At 37.6% G+C, this 24,095-nt stretch overlaps 1 protein-coding gene across 5 annotated transcripts; it reads right to left on the reverse strand.

Annotated features, from left to right (window-relative positions):
* Window positions 1-382: 382 nt before the first annotated feature.
* Window positions 383-22,880, reverse strand: LOC145481388 (nephrocystin-1-like). Of its 5 annotated transcripts, XM_081459876.1 has the most exons (27): window positions 22,669-22,880; window positions 22,046-22,119; window positions 20,163-20,223; window positions 19,794-19,868; window positions 16,617-16,678; window positions 14,668-14,754; window positions 14,106-14,175; window positions 13,660-13,754; window positions 13,148-13,217; window positions 12,796-12,868; window positions 12,288-12,327; window positions 11,814-11,859; window positions 9,606-9,690; window positions 9,202-9,293; window positions 8,304-8,379; window positions 8,017-8,075; window positions 7,552-7,626; window positions 6,658-6,721; window positions 6,232-6,269; window positions 5,007-5,089; window positions 4,504-4,580; window positions 3,590-3,683; window positions 2,932-3,044; window positions 2,648-2,721; window positions 2,152-2,199; window positions 1,671-1,787; window positions 383-1,354 (listed from the first exon to the last, which is right to left on the reverse strand). In XM_081459876.1, the coding sequence occupies exons 1-27, from the start codon at window positions 22,750-22,752 to the stop codon at window positions 1,220-1,222; spliced, it is 2,067 nt and encodes a 688-aa protein (XP_081316002.1). In that variant the 5' UTR covers window positions 22,753-22,880; the 3' UTR covers window positions 383-1,219. The 5 variants fall into 5 exon arrangements, with proteins under 5 accessions (XP_081316002.1, XP_081316004.1, XP_081316011.1 ...); XM_081459891.1 differs by lacking the exon at window positions 2,648-2,721 and having other exon boundaries at window positions 1,268-1,354; window positions 22,669-22,879; XM_081459878.1 differs by lacking the exons at window positions 6,232-6,269; window positions 6,658-6,721.
* Between the last annotated feature and the right edge of the window lie 1,215 nt (window positions 22,881-24,095).

Raw genomic sequence — 24,095 nt, forward strand, 5'->3', positions numbered from 1 at the left:
TGCAAATTGGCATATTTGGTTTTTCACAGAAAGGGACTGGAGCCAAAAGTGTCGCCATGGCAACAACACAGAAGGTGTCATTCTGTTTCTTTTGTGATGTACATTTGTGGTGCCAAGTTTGAAGAACACTGCTCCAATATTTCTAGAGATATTCTTGATTCAGTGTTTTAATGTTCAAGTGGAACCACCTATGACGTCATCACTTTCTTCATTTGCATAATACAAAAACGTAAATATCTCTAGAACGAAAAAAGATATTCCAAAAAGGGAAACGCCATTCTTCTTTACTTTGAAAAGCCTTTCAAACAAGCAGCAATTATTTTTTACTTCATTGGCACTTTAACCTAACAATAATAAGAATACTAAAGTTTGTTAGGTTACGATATACTACAAGGAAACGACTGCAGATAAGCGAAACACCGATACAGTGTAACTCACTCGACAATGCGGGAAAACAAGGCACAGAAAGTAGGAGAAAATGAAGAGTGGCGAAATTACGGGTTAACGGATCAGGGAAGGCATGGGAAGAGCCTCAGCGAAATCGCAGTAAGCTTTACCACTAGAGTTTAGGATGAAACGCACCAAGAAGCGCGCACGGGAACGGAAAATCTCGATACAGTGTAACCCACGAAAAAAAAAAAATCAGAAACAGGAGTACAAAATGCCGGTGAGGGATTGACAGTGACGTACTAACAGGTGAAAAGAACGTCAAAGTCACGTGACAGAATGCCTTCGTATATACATACAGTTGGTGAAAAAGCATGGTCTCGATTGAGAGTGGGGTCTGGCACTGGATTTCAATTTAGTTATTATAGACCATGTAACAATTAACAGTTGCCATCATTTGAAAAAGGCGCCGTGACGGCTCCGAAAGCTCGAAGTAGTTTAACTATTTTGATTCTGCTTAAGTAACTTTAATTTAGTTTGAATCGAACGGAATCGGGAAGCAACACTTTCACTCCAATATAAGTGGTCTCAATATATAAATAAACAATTATCACTACGCTTTTGCAGAGCTTTCTCAGATTCAAGGTCTAAAAATATAGAATTTAGCTTATTTGGACAATAAATTAATATGAAAACACTCAAACTGCACGAGGTTTGTTCTTCAGCAATATGACATGGTCAAGTCGACATAGTGCTTGACAAATTGCACTGCGCGGACAGTCTTGTGATAAAGTTTGTTGTAATATGCCAAGAAACCGTGTGTTCTCGAGTGTCAAGTTGCCGCGAGTTTTGATAAGTCGAGAGTAAAGCGGTCTACATTGAAAGGTTTGTAAAGTCTATCAGGAGACAGTAAACTTTCTAGAGCAGTTCGTTTCTCGCAATGGTTAAGAATCCAAAGATGCCGTTCCTAAAAAAAGAAAATAAAAATAGTAAATGGTTCTTCTGGATGGCTCAATATGGTAATGGGCAACAGGCATGTCATACGGTCTGATTCACAAATTTTCAGAGAAGACGGCTTCCTTAGTAAGCTTTAGTAAGCTTTTCTGATCCAAGTCAAATAAAACTGAAAACCATCCAGTTATCTGATATAAAATACGTTTTTTTGAATTTCCACAGGAGAAGTAGAGATACTCCTATTCCTTTCAGACGACAGAAATTAGAGTTTTGGGCAGCGTTAAAGAGTTAACTGACGTTTAAAGCAACCGAGAAGACAATATTCTCACCTTTTCTCTTTCGTCGTTACCCCAGATATACGGTGGCAATTCAGCGGAATTTAATATTGGGAAAACACTGTCCATGTAAACCTCCCTGAAGAATCTCCGCATGTGCGCTCCGTCCCTCTAAAAAAAGCAACAACAACAAACCACCAATTGGACATGAGAACAATATTAATAAAGAAAAGCACAAATATCTGTACGGGTGCCATAAAAGAGAACGTCCAGAGTGAAATACTATTTAACAAAAGGTTAACAGTAGTGTCTAACAAAAGAAATTGAATAAGTCAGAAAATAAATTGATTACAACTCTTAGCGATATTGATTTGTAAGGATCCATTTCCTTCACTCAAGGAGACTTTCCTCGTGTACTCAGTCACGCGTCGGGCTGTAGCGTGATAGAGAGACGCTAAATAAGCCACGAATTCTAAAATAGGGGACTTGATCACAAAAGGCAGGCAAACTACTGCATTTTTGCCGCATTACTTACTCGTTGAGATCGCTTTAACTCTCGTTTGTTCTTCTCGTCCCAGCAGCGCTGTTAAAATTAAAAGTATGGTAATGTTTTTAGCAACTCTTCTAGAGTTTTATTTGAGGCGGCAGTTAATTTTCAATACTTTAAAACATACAAAATACACGATTTTAAGGTTTGAAACTTTTAGGACGGAAATTGTCAACTTTAGAAGCCCTCAAAGTTGTGCCATTTTGCCCTCAAAAATGCTCAGGAGAATGGTTCTGGTTAAGACAATGTCTAGCGATAGAACGAAAAAACAACAACAACAACAACAAAAAGCGGCGAACCAAAGGAACACATTTCAACTGAAAATTTTAAAAAACGTAAGGCGTTAAAGTTTATCTAGAGTGGCAATTTGTTTTCGTGACAAAACCACATTTTATGAGCTACAACTGTCTTCAACCCTTGTAATCTTGTACGTTTTCTCTAAAATGCTTGCTTCCTTTCGTATTGTTAATAGTCACATGCTTACCTTCAGAGCATCCATGACATCACTGGTATGAAGAATTTTGGGAAATGTAGATATCACAGGATCCATAATAAATCCTGGAACACAAAATACAATCAATTCTTTATTGTTAGCAAGATGCGTGTTGAAATTATAGCAATGCTTTCTTTCACCTCTACAATGACCTCTACAAGCTCGCAATTAGAGATTAAGACCGATGTTTCTCTCATGGTAAGAACATGAAAGAAGCCAGATACACGAGCAAGAGGTCTCATTATTGCGCATGCACCAAACAGTCCAAAAATTACCTGCAACTTGTGAGTCGCGCCCTTCGTCCATTATAACCTCGGTCAGCAGTTGGCGGTACAAAGAAATGAATTGAGCATACATGTGACATGTTAACAAAGTGTCCGGTAACATGCTACAAAGAATTACAAAATAACAACTTATGAAATATTATCACTGCTTAATAACAGCAAACAGAGGAAATAAAATGAAAATTAGGGCATTGAGATGAAAACTTGGATTCTCATTCTTGGGTAAGACTTTAAGTAAAAGATTAAGAGATATCATAAAACAAAGACAACTACTGTATACGATTGTAAATTGTGCAACCTATGAACCGGAAGTGAACCAACGTGACAAGCACCATGCTCGAGAAACGTCACGTAAGCGAAGCCATGATTGGTTAAATTTGTATCTGAGTGATTGACAATCTTACTAGTTGTGAATAATCAAACGTTGAAGAGTTCTTAAAGCTAATCGTTCAGCTCCTTTGAAAGTCAACAAAGTCAAGGAAAACAGTGTTTTATGACTTGTTGATTGGTAGGTTTAAATAAGATTCGGCGTAAGTTAGTTATTTTATTGAAAAGACATGTACGGATCTCATCATAATTAAATCTCAGTCGCATCAAATGACGTTAGTTTAACAATAAAAATGGATACATACAAAATGATGGGACTTACTCATATATTTCTCTTTTTTGGTGTGAAATCAGCTTCACTGACAGTCGTGGCTGGCGATTAGAACGAACAACTTGCTGGAAACGGCTACTGCTTGCTAAGAGGAAAAAACAACAAACAAACGATGAAAGAACATGAAAGAAGAAATAAAAAAAAAAGACAAAACAGAAACAAAAAAGAAATAATAGCACAAGAATTAATCGTGTTTTTTCCAAGTTCCATTAAGGTCAAGGGAACTTTGTTTCCCTTGCAAAATCTGTCAATTCAATCAACTTGAGTTGAGTGGAAATAATCTACAACATCGATTGAACTGTTCCCATTTAAGCATGTTCGCGAGCACGAGAAATCATACAAATACTGAGAAATTCAAACCCAAGCAAATATATCATATTTCTACGGCTGTCATTTTGCAGGCATTTCGAAGTGTACGTTTCGACTGTCGTGACTCGACCTAATGTTGATTAATATATATTTTAGAGTCAAATAAGAACTCTCAGCTCTCATTCTTTTATATCAAAAAAACTGTTAGTAGAAGCCCGTCATTACCTAGTCCTCAGTTTTTCATTGTTTTTATTTGATGTTCCTGTTCCTAGTCCTAAGTTTTTCATTGTTTTTATTTGGTGTTCCCGTTCCTAGTCCACAGTTTTTCATTGTTTTTATTTGATGTTCCTGTTCCTAGTCCTCAGTTTTTCATTGTTTTTATTTGGTGTTCCCGTTCCTAGTCCACAGTTTTTCATTGTTTTTATTTGATGTTCCTGTTCCTAGTCCTCAGTTTTTCATTCTTTTTATTTGCTGTTCCTGTTCGTAGTCCTCAGTTTTTCATTGTTTTTATTTGATGTTCCTGCTCAGGTGAAATTTAGTGAAACAGGATCCAGTTTACGTTCACTGAAAGAATTGACAAGAGAGTGATTGGTTACCTTTTAAACTGATGGAGGGGTCCAAGTCCACACCAGTATCAAACGGAGTTCCTCCATTAAGTAGAATCTCATATGTCCTGTCAAACAACAAGCAAACGGTGTTTCATCACATAGCTAAACTTTTCCGACTAAGCCTGACTTTCAATCTCGTAGAATTTGGGGAGGGGAGGGGAAGGGGAGAAGGAGAGAAATATTCTTAGACCCACTCGTAAAGTTTACGATTTTTTATCCAACCTGAGAATAGCACGAGCACTCGAAAGCACTCCGAAAGTTGTCACGCCAACCTGTCGCCACCTGTTGCTTCGAAACTTCGAGACAAGAACTGCGCGCTCAATTTGGCCTGAGAAGCTGAAATTCGCCAATGCCAAATGGCATTCGCTATTATAACTGCGAAAGGAAAATTACCATGTTATAATGGTTTCACTTTCATTTCGTCAGGCGTTTATACTCCGTCGTCTACATGTTAAATAATAACTAATTTTATATATTTTTAATCGCCTTACTTGTTAGGTACTGGCGCTCCATTTTCTTCAAACAGTCTCATCACACACCAGCCACATGATACTTCGCTTTTCTCGCCGGTTGACTACAAGAAAAAGAAAGGGAGGTTAAACAAAGGCTACTGTTAAATCTGTAAATCATGGAAAACTTGACGTTCAAGAGAGGTTTGACGAGGTGTATGGATCGGCGTAAAGGAAGGACGAAAAATCCTGGCTGTACTTGTGAATAGGAGGGTCCAAAGACAGTACATGGTACAAAACAATATACCAACATAAACAGGCGATAATAAAAAAAACGAAATAGGAACAAGACAGGTCAAGATTGAGGAATGTTATGACGAACTGTAAAAGGGTCTTCCACATAGATTCAATTCAGCATCCATGATATTGTTTCTTTAGACCACGGGTAACTTTAAATGGTACAGTTGACATCCGACAACTCGAACCGCGGTAACGCGAATCTCGCACTAACTAGAATCAAAATTGGGTTTCCTTGGAAATGCTTCTAAAAATTAACGGTAATTTTACCCTGGGTAACTGGAACTTCTTGCTAAGTCGACGTCATTGTTTATCTCTTCAGATCATTTTCTTTATAAGTTTACCTTCCATAACTTGAACCTTATTTGTGAAAGTCAACGAGAATGACCCAAAGCTTCCCAGAATAAAGGACAGAATATGATTGGCTGTAAAAGGCTAGGGAGTATTAACGGACTACTTTTGAAAGAACAGTAGGTCGTTGCGAGTCTTTTTTACCGTAGCCCACCATAGAATTCTTCTACTACTTTGTTTTGCGTACTTTATTCCCTTCAGATCTGTTATTAATTTCTACGTTGGAAAAGTATAGTTCACATGCTCCTGCTATTTTATAACAAACCTGATTGAAACGCCTGACGTTTTCTATCCTTATTTTCTGTCATTTAGTTTTTACCAAGTATATTGGAATTATGACGTTAAAAGCTTGTCGCCCTGTGAGTGAACGAGAAAACTGAGGAAGACCAAAAGAACTGAGCAAATTCAGGTTTAAAATAGAATGGTATGTATTTAGTGAAAGCAAAGTGGCACTTTGACTGGCCAAGATTTGACATCTCTTAACATTGTCAAAGTCAAAACAACCACACTTGTAAGATTGTAAGTTTCTCCTCAAAATATTACATTTCACGCAAAAACTCCCAGTCGCACAACTCGGTCAACACCCATCCAGAAATGTAGGTAAGAATATAATACTCACCGTTCTTCTATAAAGCATGTTCAACTCAAAAAGAATAACTAGGAGAAAGAAACGAAGATCAGTAAAACCGACCATGATGTCGACATACACATTTAGCCTCATAATTGCGTCGTAAAATTTCGCTGGACCATTACTGATTAGCCTGATATCTCTTTTAAACGGTTCTATTTGGTTAAAACTACAGAAGCAGTCCCAGTCAGTATCCTACGTTTTCTTCTCCCCGACCCGACTGGGTGCAACATCTTATGGATCCTTATTCAGGGCGGGGTGTTTTTTCTTATGCAGACCGCAACACAAACACTCACTCGTCAATGAAACCATTAATACAATGCCACACTGCAATGCGGGAAAATTCACCACCGTTGAGCTGAGTAAAATAACCAGGTTTTTTGGCGAAAACAATATAAACAGTACAACAGCACTTACCAAGAGAATCGTCATTAGAATTTATACGAGCCAAGCACTCTGAATCAAACACACTGGTGGCACACTACAAAGACAAAAACAACATGCATTCATGCTATGTCATCAGATGTTTTTTTAAACTTAATTTACTCTTTATTACAATACAGTCAAACCTCTCCACACGGACCTGACCATAGTACAGAACTTTATATAAATTATTGGAAAACTCCCTTGGCCCTACTGAAAATATTTTCTCACATTCCATCAGCCAAAGCTTGGATTTTAAAAGATTTTAACATCAACCAATTTTACAGTAGTTTCAGGCCTCATTTGAACTTTTCTCGGTTTCAATTTATTATTTAAAACGCTACTGAAGGACAATACATATTCAACGATTATTGAAGTTTTCACACTATTTCCACAAGTTTCTACAATACGGACGTATTCAAATCTTCTTTTTTGGCGTCAGGATTAAAGAAGTTCGATTTTATATACAAACATCGTTAATCGTGATTCCATGTAACTTGCAGCATGCGAAAATTCTTGCACAATTTCAAAAGGAATCCATGAGGAACTAAACTTAAAATGCAAGCTTTGTTTAAACTTTAAGTTTGTCCAAACTGTAATTCATCTCCATTCTTGCCATTCTTTGTCATCCTCACTTCTTGATGACTTCCAGTTATTTGTCGAGTAATGTTGTACAAAATAAACCTTTTATTCCTGGGTTTTCTACGATCAAGGTAAGTCTTTGAACCTTGACCACAAAAAAGAGCTTTCTCAAGGATTAATACAAGTAACTTCTCCGTCAGCTTCAGCTTTATAGCTAAGGATACTTGCAAGAAACGAAGGGTAACGTAATCTGATTACTAAAATTTCACGGTAAAGAGTCAGCAGAGTAAATATAGGAGATAGTACCTTGGGATTAAAATTCCACGTTAACGGATCTTTGTCTGTTGCTGTCGCTCTGACTGAGTGAATATTACTAAGAGCCTGTTGTAAGAAAACAACAAAGGGACGGCAATGTTCTGTTGGCAACAAATAAATTAAGTGTCATAGCGACATTGTCTTCGAACAATTCTAATAAAAATTAATCACCAAAAAAGATCAAATATTTAAAAGGTCAATTTGAAAGTAGTTGTATCTACAAAAGGACTCTGCTATCTCATCATACTTCAAACTCGAGATCATAACCAATAAGCGTGCCCAAGGCCAAAGTTTACCTAAGGCTCTTTGCCCTCAGATATTGAAAAATATACAATCTGTTTCTTTTCTTCCTGCAGACTTCATCCGATAGCTCACTGTGTTATGACTTCAATGCTGCTTTACCAAGTTGATTGACTACAAAATACGTGACATGACGTGTTCAACTTGTTAATGTACCTGTTTTTTGCCGTTATCCCATATTACAATCCTTACATGTCGGCTAAGAACCTCGACTCCTAACAACAAAAGGCCGATAATTAGTTACATCTATCAAGGTTTGTATAGCTATAACACTGATTACACTGATTAGCTATTACACTGATTAATTAGGGCTACTTTGAACAGTAACCTAAATTCAAGGAATTTGACAAGATTGCACAAACCAAGGACAAAAGTCGTTTTCTCTTTGCCAAAGACTGAAAACCGCTGTTTATGACGTTGTTCAATAAGATTCCATAGCCTACCTGAACCTGGTAAAGGAACCATTCTTGCACTCAGGACCTGGAATATTCTGTTGCTTTTAGCTGTTCTTGGCCGTAACTATGAGAAGAGAGCAACACAATCGTTTGCAACAAATAGTAACAAGATTAAAGCACTATTCTAGCCAATATTTGCTGACATTTTAATGAAAAAATAAGGCTTAGAGAACATTATCGTCGTGCGAGCCGAGTGTTCAAACTCACTAGCAACGAAGAGATGTAACCCCATCTTTGACTCATAGGGCAAGGCAAGGCTCAAGTTTTGCCAGTAATGTAACTATCATATTATTTAAACTGAATTAAATAGTATTTTGCATTTCCTAGCATTGTAACTGGGCATTTTCTCTCCTGAAGCATAAAAATCAGCTTAATGATACAGCAACACAACATATAGTCGGTAACGGTTTTTAGACCACACAGTGACCAGGTTCTTCTTCATCTTAGAGGACTGGATGCTGAGTCACAAGACGTTCACTCAGATACAAGCTTTTGAGTGTCCTTGGTTTCCTCAAGTAGTTTATAGGCTACTTTTCTTCATAATTATCATCAACATGAAAAGAAAGGAGTATCCGATAGCCTAAGGCTAGTGGATTTTGCAGTCGGGCGAGTGGAGTACGTTTCGGGAATATTTTTGATGACATTCCAATTACAGACGTACTTTAAGAGATTATATTCGTGAGAAACTCTTTGGGTCTAGTGAGAATGACAGTTTTCTTTGCACGCCGTTACACCGTTTCCTACGCTTTGAATGAAAATGAGAACACAAGCAAAGGTAAGGTAAACATTTCTAAGGACATTCGACATTTGTGAACTTCCAGTATCACTTAACATCCACAGAGAACTCAGGTCATACATTAACAAGTAGTGTATAACAATGATTCACCTGTTTGTTGACGGGATCCCAAGTAATGTCTCGAAAAGCTACATTAGACTGACTTAGTTTCGGCATCACCCAAGAGCTAGTTTGCCAGTTTTCTATAAACAGAAATAAACAATAAGTCAGTCATGCAACATTAGACAAAGTAAGAAACTACGGAATTTAAATATGGAAAAGGAATACCACGTGGTAAATATCCCCTGGGATATAAGTCCAATAAAAGTTCCCCCACCCTCTAAAATATCGCCCCCACTCTATGACATTAACATGGAAAAATCAATTTTTTTTTGCAGCGCTCTCAATTCGTTCATTTTCTCAGATATCAGAACGATTAACATCGGACAGAATATCAGCTAATCAACAACAAGAATTATATCTCTAAATCGGAGCTGAAATAGCGAGCAACTTGCCTTCTTTCGCCATTTTTCCGAGTGTAGTTGAACGAAATCCACTGGGCATCGCGCCCATGGCTTTAAGCACATCTGTGGCGCTTGTCTGAGAAGATAAAGTTATATCATACTTGCTTACAACAGGTTTGTTTTCCAAAAGACAGCCAAGTGACAGATAATCAAACCGGTTTTGATATAACGCGAACTGAAAACCAATGATATAACAGGTTTTTATATTTTCAACAACTTTGACGGCAGTTCTTCACAACAGAAATTGAGATATAGAGATAAAATTTAACAAAATCAATATTGACATTTCTTTCAAAAGTTCGTTCACAAAAGAAACGGTCGCGACTTTTCTTTGTTTTCAGTGTCTATTTTTACAGCTGCTTTCGATGTAAATTAAATTCTGTCTACTCTTCTTGCAATTACCTTACAATATGGTAATTTGAATAAAAATCGATTTTTATCTATAGCATTTAGCATAAAATCCATTTAAAATCCTTAACAACGCTTAAATACAATGCCAAAGTGGTAATCAACAGAGTTTTTGCAAATGCAGATTTTACGCTTTGCAAGAAAATTATTACATTCTGAATTGAATTTAAAAGAAATTCATCTCAGCCGCTGATATTTTATTTTTCGTTTGATACAGGTGTAGATATCGCTGTAGAAAACAAAATACAATACTCTGTAGTAGGAATAAAGTTGTTTAAATTCATGACTAGACTAAGAAAACAGATTGTCTAAAATAAAATAAACTGTCTCTGATCGTTTACATTGGCTTTCGTAAGTTGTGTTTAATGGCCAGCGCAAAGCGATAGTGGTGATATATTTTCAGTTTAACGAGAGGAATTATTTTGATGTTTCACTTCGATAGGGCTAGCTTTAACTTAATTTAAGGTAGTCCACGTTTGAAAATTTAGGAAAACCGACTTTTCAGTTCTTAAATATCGCTTTCATAGTCACTGAAAGTAGCGAATGTCACATGAATACAAATTTTGGTTTGAGAGCAAGTTAAACTCCAGTATTTTTTTTCGTCGACAAAATATGGATCTTCTCGCTTCCCAGCGTTTTTACAAACATATATTCTTTCGTTTTAGTACGAGGCTCAAGCTATAGACGGGCTTTATTCGGAAAAACTGCAATAAAATTTGAACCAATCATTAGTATAACTGAAAAGAAAAGAGCAGTTTTCATGACATCTGCGAGGAAAGCGACATAAGATTTGAGACAAAAAATGAGAGACAAACAACGACAGCGCTGCTGTCCCGTTACATAAAAGATTTGTACCCAGTTGATGTAAAAGCGTGCATAGCCGTTGAGAAAAGCCGACTAAATTCACTCCGAAATCTACAGTTCATAGTGTAATAAAATACGGTAGCTTCTTAAGAGTAGAGTTGTCCTCAGACTAAACCAAAATAAAAAAAAAAATAAATTGTTAAAAATACCTCTTCGAATGTATTAATTGTAGCGCAATATGCCATTCTGCGTTAGACAGTGATCAGCTGCGGAAAGCGGAAGCCAGGAATGATAACCAGAAATACAGGAAAGAAAAAATACCGTTGTGTTTTGAAAGTAAGCGGTCGATAATATTACGTCACAATTGAACAGCTCGCGCGCATAATGAGCGCGGGCTCCAAATCCAGTGTGCACATAACAACTTCCGAGTAACATGCACGCTGTCCTCAGAACACATCATCTGGACTAGTAAGAGAGTCTCAGGTTCCACTCCTAGCTGGAGAAGTTGGAGTTCTTCTTTCTTTTTTATTTTCTGAGCACGCCTGTGTCAATCATCTTCTGATATCCTCCTTTGTTCTCGGAAAAAAAAAATCTAATTTTTTCTGCTAAAATAATTCAAGCCACGAGAACTACAAACTATCGTTTGCTTTGTACGAAAAATTGTATTTATAAGGTCGTTATTAGAAAGATCTTTTTTCCATTTTCTTCGGTTTACATACTCAGGCTTCGCGAACGGCTTACCCAAACTCGCCCCACTTTGTCATCCAATCAGAAAAAGAATCGTGACTCGCTCGTTCGCACATATTTTTTCGTGCGCTACGCTCCAACTATATCCATTCGCTTGAAGGTTTGATTAATTCACTGGATTCATATATCTGTGCCCTTTCTGATCGATCAGAGTGAGACAGACAGACAGACAAACAGACAGCTTTAAGACATTAATTGGTGGATTGCCACAAAATACATTCGTATAAACAACTACCATACCTCTTGAGTAGAATCTCTTGAAAGAGTCTTCCAAAGATCTTTTCCGCTGAACACCCAGAAAAAAAAAAGAGCAGAATTAAATTCTCCCGACATATACGAATAGCACCTTGGGTATCTTTACAAGGCGTAATGCGACCTAAAGGATGATTACAATATGATCGTCACGATCACTACATAAGATAAGAAACTCTCCGAGAGGATCTGGATCAAACAACCACCAGTGAATTGTGGGATATTTATTATAATTGCAACGATCGCAACAATTTTTCAGGAATCGTTTCCATGTTATCGCAACGATAGCTGAACCTTTTTTTCGCGATCTCAGCGATCAAAGCGGTAGTAGCGCTCCAATGGAAACCAGACAATCTCAAACCGTTCCACAAGATCTACTAAAATAATTAAGGGTGCAGTGAAGGTAATGCTTTGATAACTGAGTTTCTTGACATGGTTTTGTTACTTAAGTTCTGAGCTCACCTTCTTTGTCGTGGAAGCGCGGGAACTTTGTCTGCTGTCTCTGCAGAGAAAATAAAAACAAAATAAAGCAAACGAAATATTTAACCCTACATCTTCACTTAGGCAGTTGCTTGGTGATTACAAAAAAGACATCTTAAAAGGGATTGCTTATTTCTCAGCTACCAGGCCAACGCTGTCTATTCATAGCTGCATATAAACTGAACAAATAAACAAAAACAAGTCTCTTTTCTAGAACACAAGAGGATTTCTAGCAGCTACGCTGTTTGCATCCGGAGCCAAGCGCGGGAAAACACGTGCTCGCCAAGTGAAGATTGTTTCTGATTGGTCAGAAAAGAACAGCTTGACTGCCGTGAATGGTAACAGTGCGCGGCTTGAATTTTCAACCAATCACAGAGTTCGGCGAGCAAATCACCCGAGCAATAGACACAAACAATCCGCCAACAGACAATCAGCTAAAACCGTTCTTAACATTCATCAAAATGCTTCTGCTACCGCATCAAGCAAATACCTTTCTTCGTTACAGTGGAATCCTCTTCGTCAGTTTTCTCCGGTGAGGTTTCTTCGCCGCTTTCCTCGATAATCTAATCAAAATGAAAGGATATTAAACACAGGTCAACCATTACGATCCACAGATAGTAAGTAAGCAACTGTCGCTATGGTGAAGCAGTAGTATTTTTGGCTATCACCATCTTAAAGTATGTTACCACTAACTCGCTTAGTCTATCTACTATTCTTCACGTGAAGCGTCGACATATTACATACTGTAACCTTTTAAATTCGCCAAAGTTCTTGAGTTCAAAAACAATGAACACGTTTACATCATGATAATACAAACCAACTTAAAAGTTTCCAGTATTAACCTTAAGAAGAGTTTTCGGTACAACGCCTTGTTTCCCGGCTGCGTTTTCAGCTTCCCACCAGCCATCCTCGCTAGAATTTACAACAAAAATAAGAAAGATTTGCAAGTTAAAATACTTCAACAGAAAAAAAAAACTTTCAACATTAAAGGTGTACTGTAACATCGCTTAATCCTAGTTTAGTCTAAGCATAGTTTCCTTTACGGCCTAAACAAAACCCAGTCATTTAAACACACAAAACCACACATCGCTCGTTCATCATAAACAAAACATCCTGCTGCCAAGACTACGAAACAAACGTAATCTACGTCACCTTCAACGATCAACGCGCGAGCATTTCTAAACTGTCCAATCACGTGTGATCTAGGCGCGCGCCTTTTCAAGTGGCGGGAAAAATCACTTGAAATCACAATGTTTTGAAAAACACGAGCTCTTTTTGTGGTAGAGTGGAACGACGAACTTCTGAAATGTTTCAGAGATTGTTGCGTAAGACAAATACATATAACATCAGATACCTCGTTTTGATAACTGTTAAAATCTCGCCTTTCTTGAAGCTGAGATCACCCTCTTGTTCGCCTGTAAAATCACTCAGCGCCTCAACTTTGCGGACCTAGAAGCATTTAAAGAAGGCAAACGTTTACGATAATGGCAAATCCCCGATAAAAGTAGTCGAAAAGTTTACGATTGTTATAGACCAATCAAAACTAAGCACGAGCACTAGCGAAGCATCTCCGAAGTGTCCTGGCGCCATGACACTTAGTAATTCTGCTTAGCAACGGAAACTGTAGCCTGCGAACGCAGACGTAAAATACGTCTGCGTTCTCAGGCTACCAGAACTGCGGAAACAGATAAACTTTCAGAGATGGAACTCAGATCTTTGCCTGTATGGACGAGTTAAAACTTACGCTTCATGAAATGCCGTGATTCGGACTACAGTGTATCTGAAATAAAACTGACTCACCATAACTATATTTGTCGTGGTTTCCTCTTCACTCTCGTCATCATCATCATCGTCTTCATCTTCGTCTTCACTATTTTGCAAAGACGTAAATTTAAAACATAAATTAAGATTGCACAGATCTACTGAGGTGAGCACCCAACAGTTACCACTCGCAATAAACAGGCGTCCCGAGCTCAGACTAAAAGCTCAAAAAAAGAACTTTTCAAGGGAATTGCATTCTGTGTAAAAGTTTTTTGTCAACTTTCAAATAAGTCAGAGCAAAATGCTTTAACTTCGAGCGGTTCATATTGTTATCTATACCCCTCCTGGCCTGTGCTATTCTAAAAAATTTCACCATTCTTGTTGGTTTTCTGGGTTCTGGATACATCTTATTGAGCTTCACAAGGGAGAGCGAAAAAAAAAAAACCTAACATGCAAAATGAAAAGATAGTTAATAATGAAGCAAAAAGAAAGACGGATGGTCAACTTGAAAATTTGTGGCTGAATTTTGCAAGAAACCCCATCCTTGGCACAGCCCCTTGAAAATTTCTCTTAAAAGCAAGGTCACATTCTCTGAACACACCTCTCTGGCATGTGCGTGCCATCGTCATCAGCTTTATCTGTCTGCAAGTCACTGTTGGATGCACCAACATCGCCTTCTTGCATCTTTCTGAAATGTTACAACGAACAAAACAAAAAATGCAATACATTGTACGGTAGCTATGTAATGGTTTGGAGTGGTATATCGACAAATACCATCCCACCGGTGAGTTCATTTTCAGTTGACACAAGAGAGGGCGGATGCAGAGGGAAAATGGAGTCACTTAAAAAAGAAAAAAAAAGTAGCTAGCTCTGTTTTAATTGCGTAGAGTACACTACACAGGCTTTGTGGAGCAAAAACACACTTTATTTGTCAAGTGATTTCGCTAGTCATATACAGGCAAAAACTAACGATAGACAAATCCGACGTTTCGGCGACATCTTGGCGCCATTGTCAAGGGAAACTAATTAAATACGCGATTTCAAGAGTAACTAAGAGTTCAGAGTTTCTAATTTGCATAAGTTAGACAAAGACTTTAGCGCGAACTGAGTCTGATTGTACATTTAAACACGGTCGTAATTGTTTAATGAGTAACATCTCATTAATGAGACAATCAAACTTGTTGTGGCATTTTTTCAACACGCTAAAACAATTGCGAAGGTCATCCGGAATCCTGCCTGCGTGTCTATTATCATAGTGATTGCGTACTGACGAGGTCTTGCTTCTATGTCCATCAACGCGTACGAACAGATGGCCACGGGTGTAACCGACATAACCAGCATCGCACTGGTCACACTTGAAGTTATACACAACGCATTGTTGATCAATGAGCTGAGGCTTAGGTTCGCTTGTCGGGAACTCCTGGGCAATCTTGCGGCTCGTAAACACCGGTTGAACACTGGTCTGCAGCTTCACACTGAGATCTTTCAACTGTGTCTTCACGATATTAGCAGACTCCTGGTCTTTAAAGGGTATGACAACCCGAGTAGTGTTTTCAGTCGTAGATCTGGACCGTAATGAGGGCTGGTCAGCGACCTTTAAATTTAGGAAGGTTTTGACAGTGGAGTCAACAAGGTGCTTGGGATATTTCAGTTTAGAGAAAACAGACTTCAGTCGTTCGCACTCCTCAGTGAAGTAGGACCATGACGAAGACAGGCGATGTGCGCGATCGAGCATAGTTGTCAATAGTCCGCGCTTGTACCTATTACCTTGTTGAAAGATCTCAGTGTGAAGCTGCAGACCAGTGTTCAACCAGTGTTTACGAGCCGCAAGACTGCCCAGGAGTTCCCGACAAGCGAACCTAAGCCTCAGCTCATTGATCAACAATGCGTTGTGTATAACTTCAAGTGTGACCAGTGCGATGCTGGTTATGTCGGTTACACCCGTGGCCATCTGTTCGTACGCGTTGATGGACATAGAAGCAAGACCTCGTCAGTACGCAATCACTATGATAATAGACACGCAGGCAGGATTCCGGATGACCTTCGCAATTGTTTTAGCGTGTTGAAAAAATGCCACAACAAGTTTGATTGTCTCATTAATGAGATGTTACTCATTAAACAATTACGACCGTGTTTAAATGTACAATCAGACTCAGTTCGCGCTAAAGTCTTTGTCTAACTTATGCAAATTAGAAACTCTGAACTCTTAGTTACTCTTGAAATCGCGTATTTAATTAGTTTCCCTTGACAATGGCGCCAAGATGTCGCCGAAACGTCGGATTTGTCTATCGTTAGTTTTTGCCTGTATATGTTTATCTAAATCATTGTTGATTAGATTTCGCTAGTCCTTAGGGAAAAAATACTTATTTAAGTCCCGGGCCGAACTTATCAACGACTTTTAAATTTAGGGCATCTGCTCTGAATTGTTAATATGCGAATGTTTAAGTGGTTACGATACTAAAATCTTGAAGGCATAATTGGCATGTTTTATTTGGTTGGTAGCAAACGTAGAGACAAATGCATGCATAAATCTGGTGCAGAAATCATTACCTGAAATAGTCTTCCTCAACTTCATCGGGTTCTAGTTGTTCAGAAATTCTGTCAAGTTTGCTCTGTCAAACAAAAATGTAAATTAAAATAAGTTAACTACGCATGGAAAGTTCAAGGAGGGTTTACCATTATGTATGACAAACATCAGTCCAGCAGATACACACTCGATAGATACTCCTTAGCAGCACGTACGTTTGACCAGTAAACACTGAATCAGCTCTTTGTCTGATTTTACAATGCCCTGCTAATTAGTACAAACAATGTTAATACATGTAGATTGAAAGGAGTATTTTGTTAGTTGTCATTTAAGATAAATTATTCACGCTTCACTAATTTTTCGTTTGATTGAACTAAGAAAGATATTGCACACATGTATAATGTAAGGTAGATTGAATGTCTATTCGGTTTTTAGTTTCGTTTCGTTTTTGTTTGACGAAAAAGTAGAAAATTGTCCCCTTACAGAATTGCAGTTGTATTTAGTAAGCTTCGTGTAACCCTCGATTAATTTATTTAACAAAGTAAAACCCGCCTCTAAGGATCACAGCGCTTAACATAAAAAAACAAGACTTTCGCTAGATCAAAAGATGGATTAAGACCCATCGGGATAAGTTTAAAAAGCTACAAGTAAAACGTAAACTTATTGCGGAGAACAAGGACAGTTCATATAGCGAAAACGGTGAATTAAACAATACACAGCCTGTAAGGTATAAAAATACATGACTGGGTGATTTTAGAATTATTCCTTCGAAAGCACATGGCTTATGTTTTTAAGGCACAGCTAATCTCGAAATGACTTGCATTTAACTTCTATTGCAGTCAAAACATTGTGGTTTATAAACGAAACTGTAATTATAAATATTATAGTTTCTGAGAGGATCAAGTGTAAAAATCGAATGCTTCAAAAAACAGTCAACATACAAAAGGGAAGCTAATAGTTTTGCCTGGCTTTCGCAGGTAGACCTTAAAATACTCGCTAACGGAGCTCAGACCTCTGGTATAGTTAAACTATACGATTTAAAATCAAGGATTCTCCACACCTCGTAAGCATGAAATAACGATTTTTGCATTCTTCTTCTTTGTAGATGGATAAACAAGGATTAAATTCCAGCTGCGATGTCCAGTATAGTAAGCCGTTGTTGATACAGTAGATCATTTAAAAACGTTGTTTCATTTGACACTGTATGTCCATCAAACACCTTGATGTCAAAGAATCACTGAAGCTGAACCTATTTGTTCCTGTTTGTGACAACAACCTGAAGTAACTCAGGAAACTAGCATGCAAATTTTTAACCCTTAGTGACATAAATATATGACTTCCACGCATAAACAGAGTTTATACGACTCCAGACATGTAAATTAGGGGAGATTTTGCAGCTGCTCGAAAGCAAGGTTTTATGAGTTGCTTCAGGCAGTCCATTATCGTTGCTGCTTCAATTGCGCACATTTTACATTTAAAAAAAAGTACTGTTTTGTGTACATGTTCTTAACAAAAACATAAAATGTGACAGGATTTTGCGAGCACAAGAGAAATTTAGAGAACACGGGACTCTGCAAGAGAGTGTTTTATGGTTTAGACACCATTACTTGTATATGAATTATCAAACTTGACACTCGCGAGTGAAACCTCTACATGCATGTTCTTCTACATCTATACTCTGATGAAACAACACTTTTAAGCCAATCAGAGGGCGCTCAAATTCAACTTGTATTATAATGTAAAGTAACATTATGTCCTAGATATTATCAACTCTCATTATAACATCATCCACTCGAAGAAGAAGAAACAACTGCATGATGCCAGTAAGTAAGTAAAGTAAAGACCTGCACAATACTGCTGTGGAGGCGGCGTGGCCGAGTGGTTTAGGACGCTGGATTTGAAAACTGGAGGTGCCTGGATCAAATCCTCCACCCTACCGCTATCTCGATTTGTTCTCAGTAGCCCCGAGTTCAACTCCTCGACCGTGTTGTGTAAATAGCCAACTAGTCAGCCTCCAACCAGTTGGAATTTTTCATAGTTTATGTTATATTTGAAATATTTGTTTATTTATTTACAGTGTCCCCAGTAAGCACATTTAATAGTGCTAAATGCATTTGACACTTCAATAAAGTTATTATTATTATTATTATTATTATTATTATTATAGTTATTATTAATATGCTATGCAGTTCTGCACAAAAATGATACCAAATTGTTAACAATGGTTTTCACACAAAACTTCAGAAGTCTCTGAATCAGCTCAGAGCAAAAAACCATCAAAAATTTGACACAATTCTTTAGATGACAATGAAAGTTTTAAGTAGCATAAAAATCACGTACCTGTATGTAAACAAGTTCATAGAATTTCACAGTCAGTTACTCACTCTGATTTTTTAAAACCTCTCTTTTCTCAATGAGAAAAAAAAACAAGCTTTGTATTTTGTTGAACAAAACTTGTCTACAGTACTTTTGTACAGTACTCAATGTTCACATGTACAAGATATCTTTTATGCTATCTCTCTCTTTTTATTTATTCTTTTTTCTCTACGCTGGCCTAAAACGTCCTATTGGAGAGTTGTCATGTTAGATTCACCCACAGTCAAGCTTTGGGACTAGAAAGTGTTCCTTTATAAGGAAGGTGTCTTGTTATGTCCAGAGGCGTGAGAGATATTTGTTTTACATCCCAGGAGGGGGTAGAGGGGGGGGGGGGTACTATACAAAGTTTTATATGGGGAGGCTCCATCCCTAGACTCAACCCCTTACCCTTTTTTGCACTATTTTAACAGAAAAGCTGCCCATTTTGTATACCTTTAATTGAACAAACGTATCCCATTCACAATCTTTCAAAACTGGGTCTGTATTATGAATAAATCACCAAAAAAGAAAATCTTGTCATTATCACGTAGTGCTCATTAAATTAAATGATACAGCCATAAAGTGCATCTGTTCAAAATATTTTAATATAAGGCCCTTTTAAATAACTACAGTGCATGACAGACTTCCATACCCTTTCATATACCTCAACTTGCCTTGTGAAATCCCTACCCTTTTGTATACCTGAAGCCTGAAAAAGTACCCCTTTTGGGCAGAGCCCCATGTAGGCCAATATAGAGAGTACCCCCCCCCCCCACACACACACACACACACACCACCCCCCATTCATATGTAGAATGTAAAAATAAACTTTGCTGAATGTGTACCTTTATTTCTTCCAGCTTTAGCAGTTCTTTTCTTTTCTGCTCTTTGAAATCTTGTAAAGAGCCATTACTTTCAGCCTGATAATGATCATAAAAATCAATGTAAGTTGTTCACCCCTTACAATACCTAGCAAACGAAAATAAATATATGTTTTGTTGTATCTTCAACTTCAAAGGTATGAATTCTGCTCAGAATAAAGTTGTGAACTGTGTTCCGATGTTTGTCATTTTGTTAACAGGTATAACTTGCAACATGATTGGCTAATTAGTGGCACACTTTCCAATTTACTAATTAAAAATGCTTTGCAACATGTATTTGTCATGGTACGCGAAACTGACTCACATGTAATAAACAATGTAAAATCTTCATACCTTTGGAAGACTAGAGATCTCACTTGAGAGCAATTCAATTTCTGTTTTTAATGTGTCACAGCTAAGAGAAAAAAAAAATACTGTCTACCTTCAATCTAAAACCATTTTCTTGTTACCCTGCACAGTTCCTTGCAGTATAACAGTGCAATGCACTACATTTGTAGAACATGGGGACTCAAGATATCAGTATCATACAGAGTTCTGACAAATCAATGTACATGATGTCAATGAATGCTTACAATGTTTGTAACTAGATCTTTAGCCCTGAAGCTGACATTAAGAGCAGCATTTTCATTTCAGGGCATGCACTAAACCCAAAACAACAAAACAAAACCAGTGAGACAAAACCAAGCAAAACGTACAAAACTACTGAAACAACAAAACAAACAAAAGGAAATAAAAATAGGTGAAACCCCTTATCACTATTGAGAGCTACAACTGTAAAATGTTCTTTTCAGGCTAACTTAAGTGAAATTCTCCTGGTCTGAAGTGATGATTGCACTCTGCTTAGCCTGAATATCAGTGCTCGGGTAGCTGTCTGTTTACAGTCAGCTCTCAGTAATAACACTGCAAGTGGTTTTGCTTACTTTCAGTAATTTTGTTGTGCTTAAGATATTTCTTTGAGATATTTTCAATTGGTGTTTTTTTTTTTCAGTTGTTTGGTCATTTCCCTTTTCAGTTAATTACTGGTTTAGTTTTACTGGTTTAGGTTTAGTACATCACTTTTGTCAGTCATAACACCTGCCCAGCTTCACCAAGAACATCATTTCCTTCAGCCGACTCCATGCAAGACAAAGTGGTATGGACTAAAACATGGATCTGGGATCTTTACAATGTTTGGAAGTGGTAGGAATGTCTTCAGTAATGTTCAGAAATTCACTTCAGGTACATTTACACCCACTTTCAGTGTTACGTGCATAGACGACATCTTTCGACCATCTTTCAACTGCCATCTTTCAACACGCTGCGCAAACAACTGAAAGACTGTTTAACTATAGTTGAATTGGCAAATTTTCTGGTTATTAGCAGAAGAAATGATAATTATGTGACAATTACTGACCTAAAATGGCTGAAGAAGATTGCTGACTTTGCATGTTTCCCAATTTACAGGATAATTCAAATGATTTTAGTGTAGTCGATCAGCTCTCAATAGTGACTTCCGGTAGAATTGGGCCACTGCTGCTTGTAATATTTGCAAGGTGTAAACATTCAAAACAGTCAATTTATTTCTCCCGGAATGACTTCTTGATACTCCTTTAGAACCTTAGTTTGATGTCAAATAAATCCACAGTTCATGACTAAAAGTCAAGTTTGACCATGAAGAAGTCAGTTGTGCTCACATTTTTGACATAGGCCAGTTTACATAGCATGTTGAAAAATGTCACCTACGCATGTACCACTGAAAGCAGATGCAATATGGATACAAAAACCATAGGCATTTGACTTTAAGATGATGTATAAGAATGTTTCGGAAATTGCTCTAGATGCTATTTGTGTCAAAAAGAATCTAAATAGACATAGTTTAGTTTATATTTGTCCTGCATTAAAGCTGTTTAGGTGAGTTATACTTTCTGATGTTTTGCTTCTACAAAAAAGTTGCTTCTCTTTATTGGAAGCAAAACAACAGTCAACAGAAAGTACAACTCACCTTAATGGCTTTAAACTGTCCAATTAAACACAGGAACATCAAAATAAAGCAAGACAAACACATGAAGGTAAACCATTTGTATTTCAGTTAGTTTCTATATGTAGCAATCAGAGCATTTTTTCAAAACATTCTCATATGTACATGTATGAAATGGCTGACAATCGTAACACAATCACCAACTTGATATAAATGTAACATAGATCATAGACAAAGTCTGGGCGGCCTGTGCACTCACTCATTATAATGTTGTTTTCTCTCTGGTGATGTTATTGATGATGATCCATCCAGACGAGTGTAAAATTCATCAACCTTGAAAAAGAAGAACTATCTGTAAGGGCCATTATATTTTATGTCCAACTCATCCCCCTCCCTCCCTTCCCCCCCCCCCCCCCTAATATGACATTTTCTGGCAGAGTTGCCCATAGGCAAGAATTTCTGAGGGATTAAATTTTAAAAAAAGGGTTATTTCTGAAGGGGTACAATACAAAGAGTAAATTTTTGTAATCATCAACAGGCTGGATAATGGGATATACTTTTTTGGATGAGGGCACCCCAAAACACTAAATTGCTGAAGCACTAATTTAATAGGTTCTTTTCTCAGGGAGTCAGGACACCTCATCACTAGGTGGGGGGAAGGGGGGATGGATATGGATATTACCTGAAATGGCCCTAAAAAGAGACCTGTCTGCCTTATTTGTTTTCTCCTTAATTTGCTTTGGTAAAATACCCTTCCCTTGCTCCAGTGATTTTTACTGAAAATGGTCTAGATGTTCTGTATTTGAGAATCATTGTAAGCTTACCACTGATCGCTGTATAAAGACTGATAAATATTAAAAATGGCGACATCAGCTGACTTACCCGTCTGGAAATAGAATTGATTCTCTTTTGCACGTATGCAAGGCTTCCTTTCTTTGTCGATTTTTCTACTTTGCTACGAGACATTGAAAGATAAATAAACCGTTTTCAGTATGTTGCAACCAAACGTTTGTTCAATATCTTGAAGCGAAACTCCATAAAATAATGTTGTACTCTATCGAACTTTCCGCCATTTTTGTTAATTTCAAAATCATACCCAGGCTCCCGCATAATGCGAATTAGTAACCGCGCCACTTGTCCTTCAAGATGGCGGCTGGCGGGGAGGAAATGGTCGGTGAATGGAGACGGGTGAGTGTTACAAAAAATATTGATAACTTAAAGAACACTAAAATTAGTAAATACTCGAAAATACTCATCTAAAATGTGGGCACATATGCAGACACCTGAATTCACACATTCCACTGTTGAGAAGTGAAGGTCCTTTTTCATTCCTACTTTTCTTTTACATGTACACCTTCCAGTTTTGGTTTCATCTCGCTGTCACACAAGCTTAGTTTACACTAGATTTGTGATCCAAAGTTCCTTATTGAGAACGGTTCCCGTAGCTCCTTGAATAAAACAACCAGAACAACAACTGCAACAAAACAATGACCCGTGGTACAAAAAAAACTCAAAGTTCCTTAAGTAATTTATAATCAAGAACTTGAGGAACAAGACAACCTGAGGTTATATTTCAAGGGAGCAAGGGATATTTTTGGGATTAATTCGAGGGAACAAGGGGTATCTATACTCTTAAAGGAAACTTTGACAAAAACATTAGGGGACAAAGGAATTTATTAATAAGGAAGCAGGGAAAAGTGGAATTTTAAGGGATCGAGGGGCACAGGTTTCCCTCTTCCCTGGGAGACCCGGGAGGACCTCTATAATGTCCCGAGCAGTTGTCAAAGATATCTGTGAAGCCCGGCCAAACGATTGCAACAGTTCAACGCAACATATGACCGTTTAGGCGTCACTGAGTGTTTAATAATAATAATAATAATAATAATAATAATAATAATAATAACAACAACAACAACAACAACAGCAACAACAACAACAACAATGACATTTATAATGCGCAAATTTCATAAAATGTTCAAATGCACATGACAAGATTAAAAACGAAATAAAAAGGCTAAAAACCTAAAATTACAATTAAAAGTAAACTTACAATAATAAAAACAACTATGATAAAAAATGCATGACGGAAAAGGTGAGTCTGTCCGTAGCACAGTACGTGAGTCTCGGTTTGGTCTAAGGGACGGGAAGGAATATTCCTGACCCAGTTATCGTCAGTTTTCGGTTGTTTTTTGTCTTTATTGTGTTGAAGTCTTGTCAGTTTTCGTTCTTGTTCAGTACGAACGCGTTCTGTGGTTTTGTCGGCGATTGTCGTGACAGTGTCAAGTAAGTTAGTCGGTAACAGTTGTTTA

Source organism: Orbicella franksi, chromosome 1 (genome assembly GCF_964199315.1).
Source record: "Orbicella franksi chromosome 1, jaOrbFran1.1, whole genome shotgun sequence".
Lineage (NCBI taxonomy): Eukaryota > Metazoa > Cnidaria > Anthozoa > Scleractinia > Merulinidae > Orbicella > Orbicella franksi.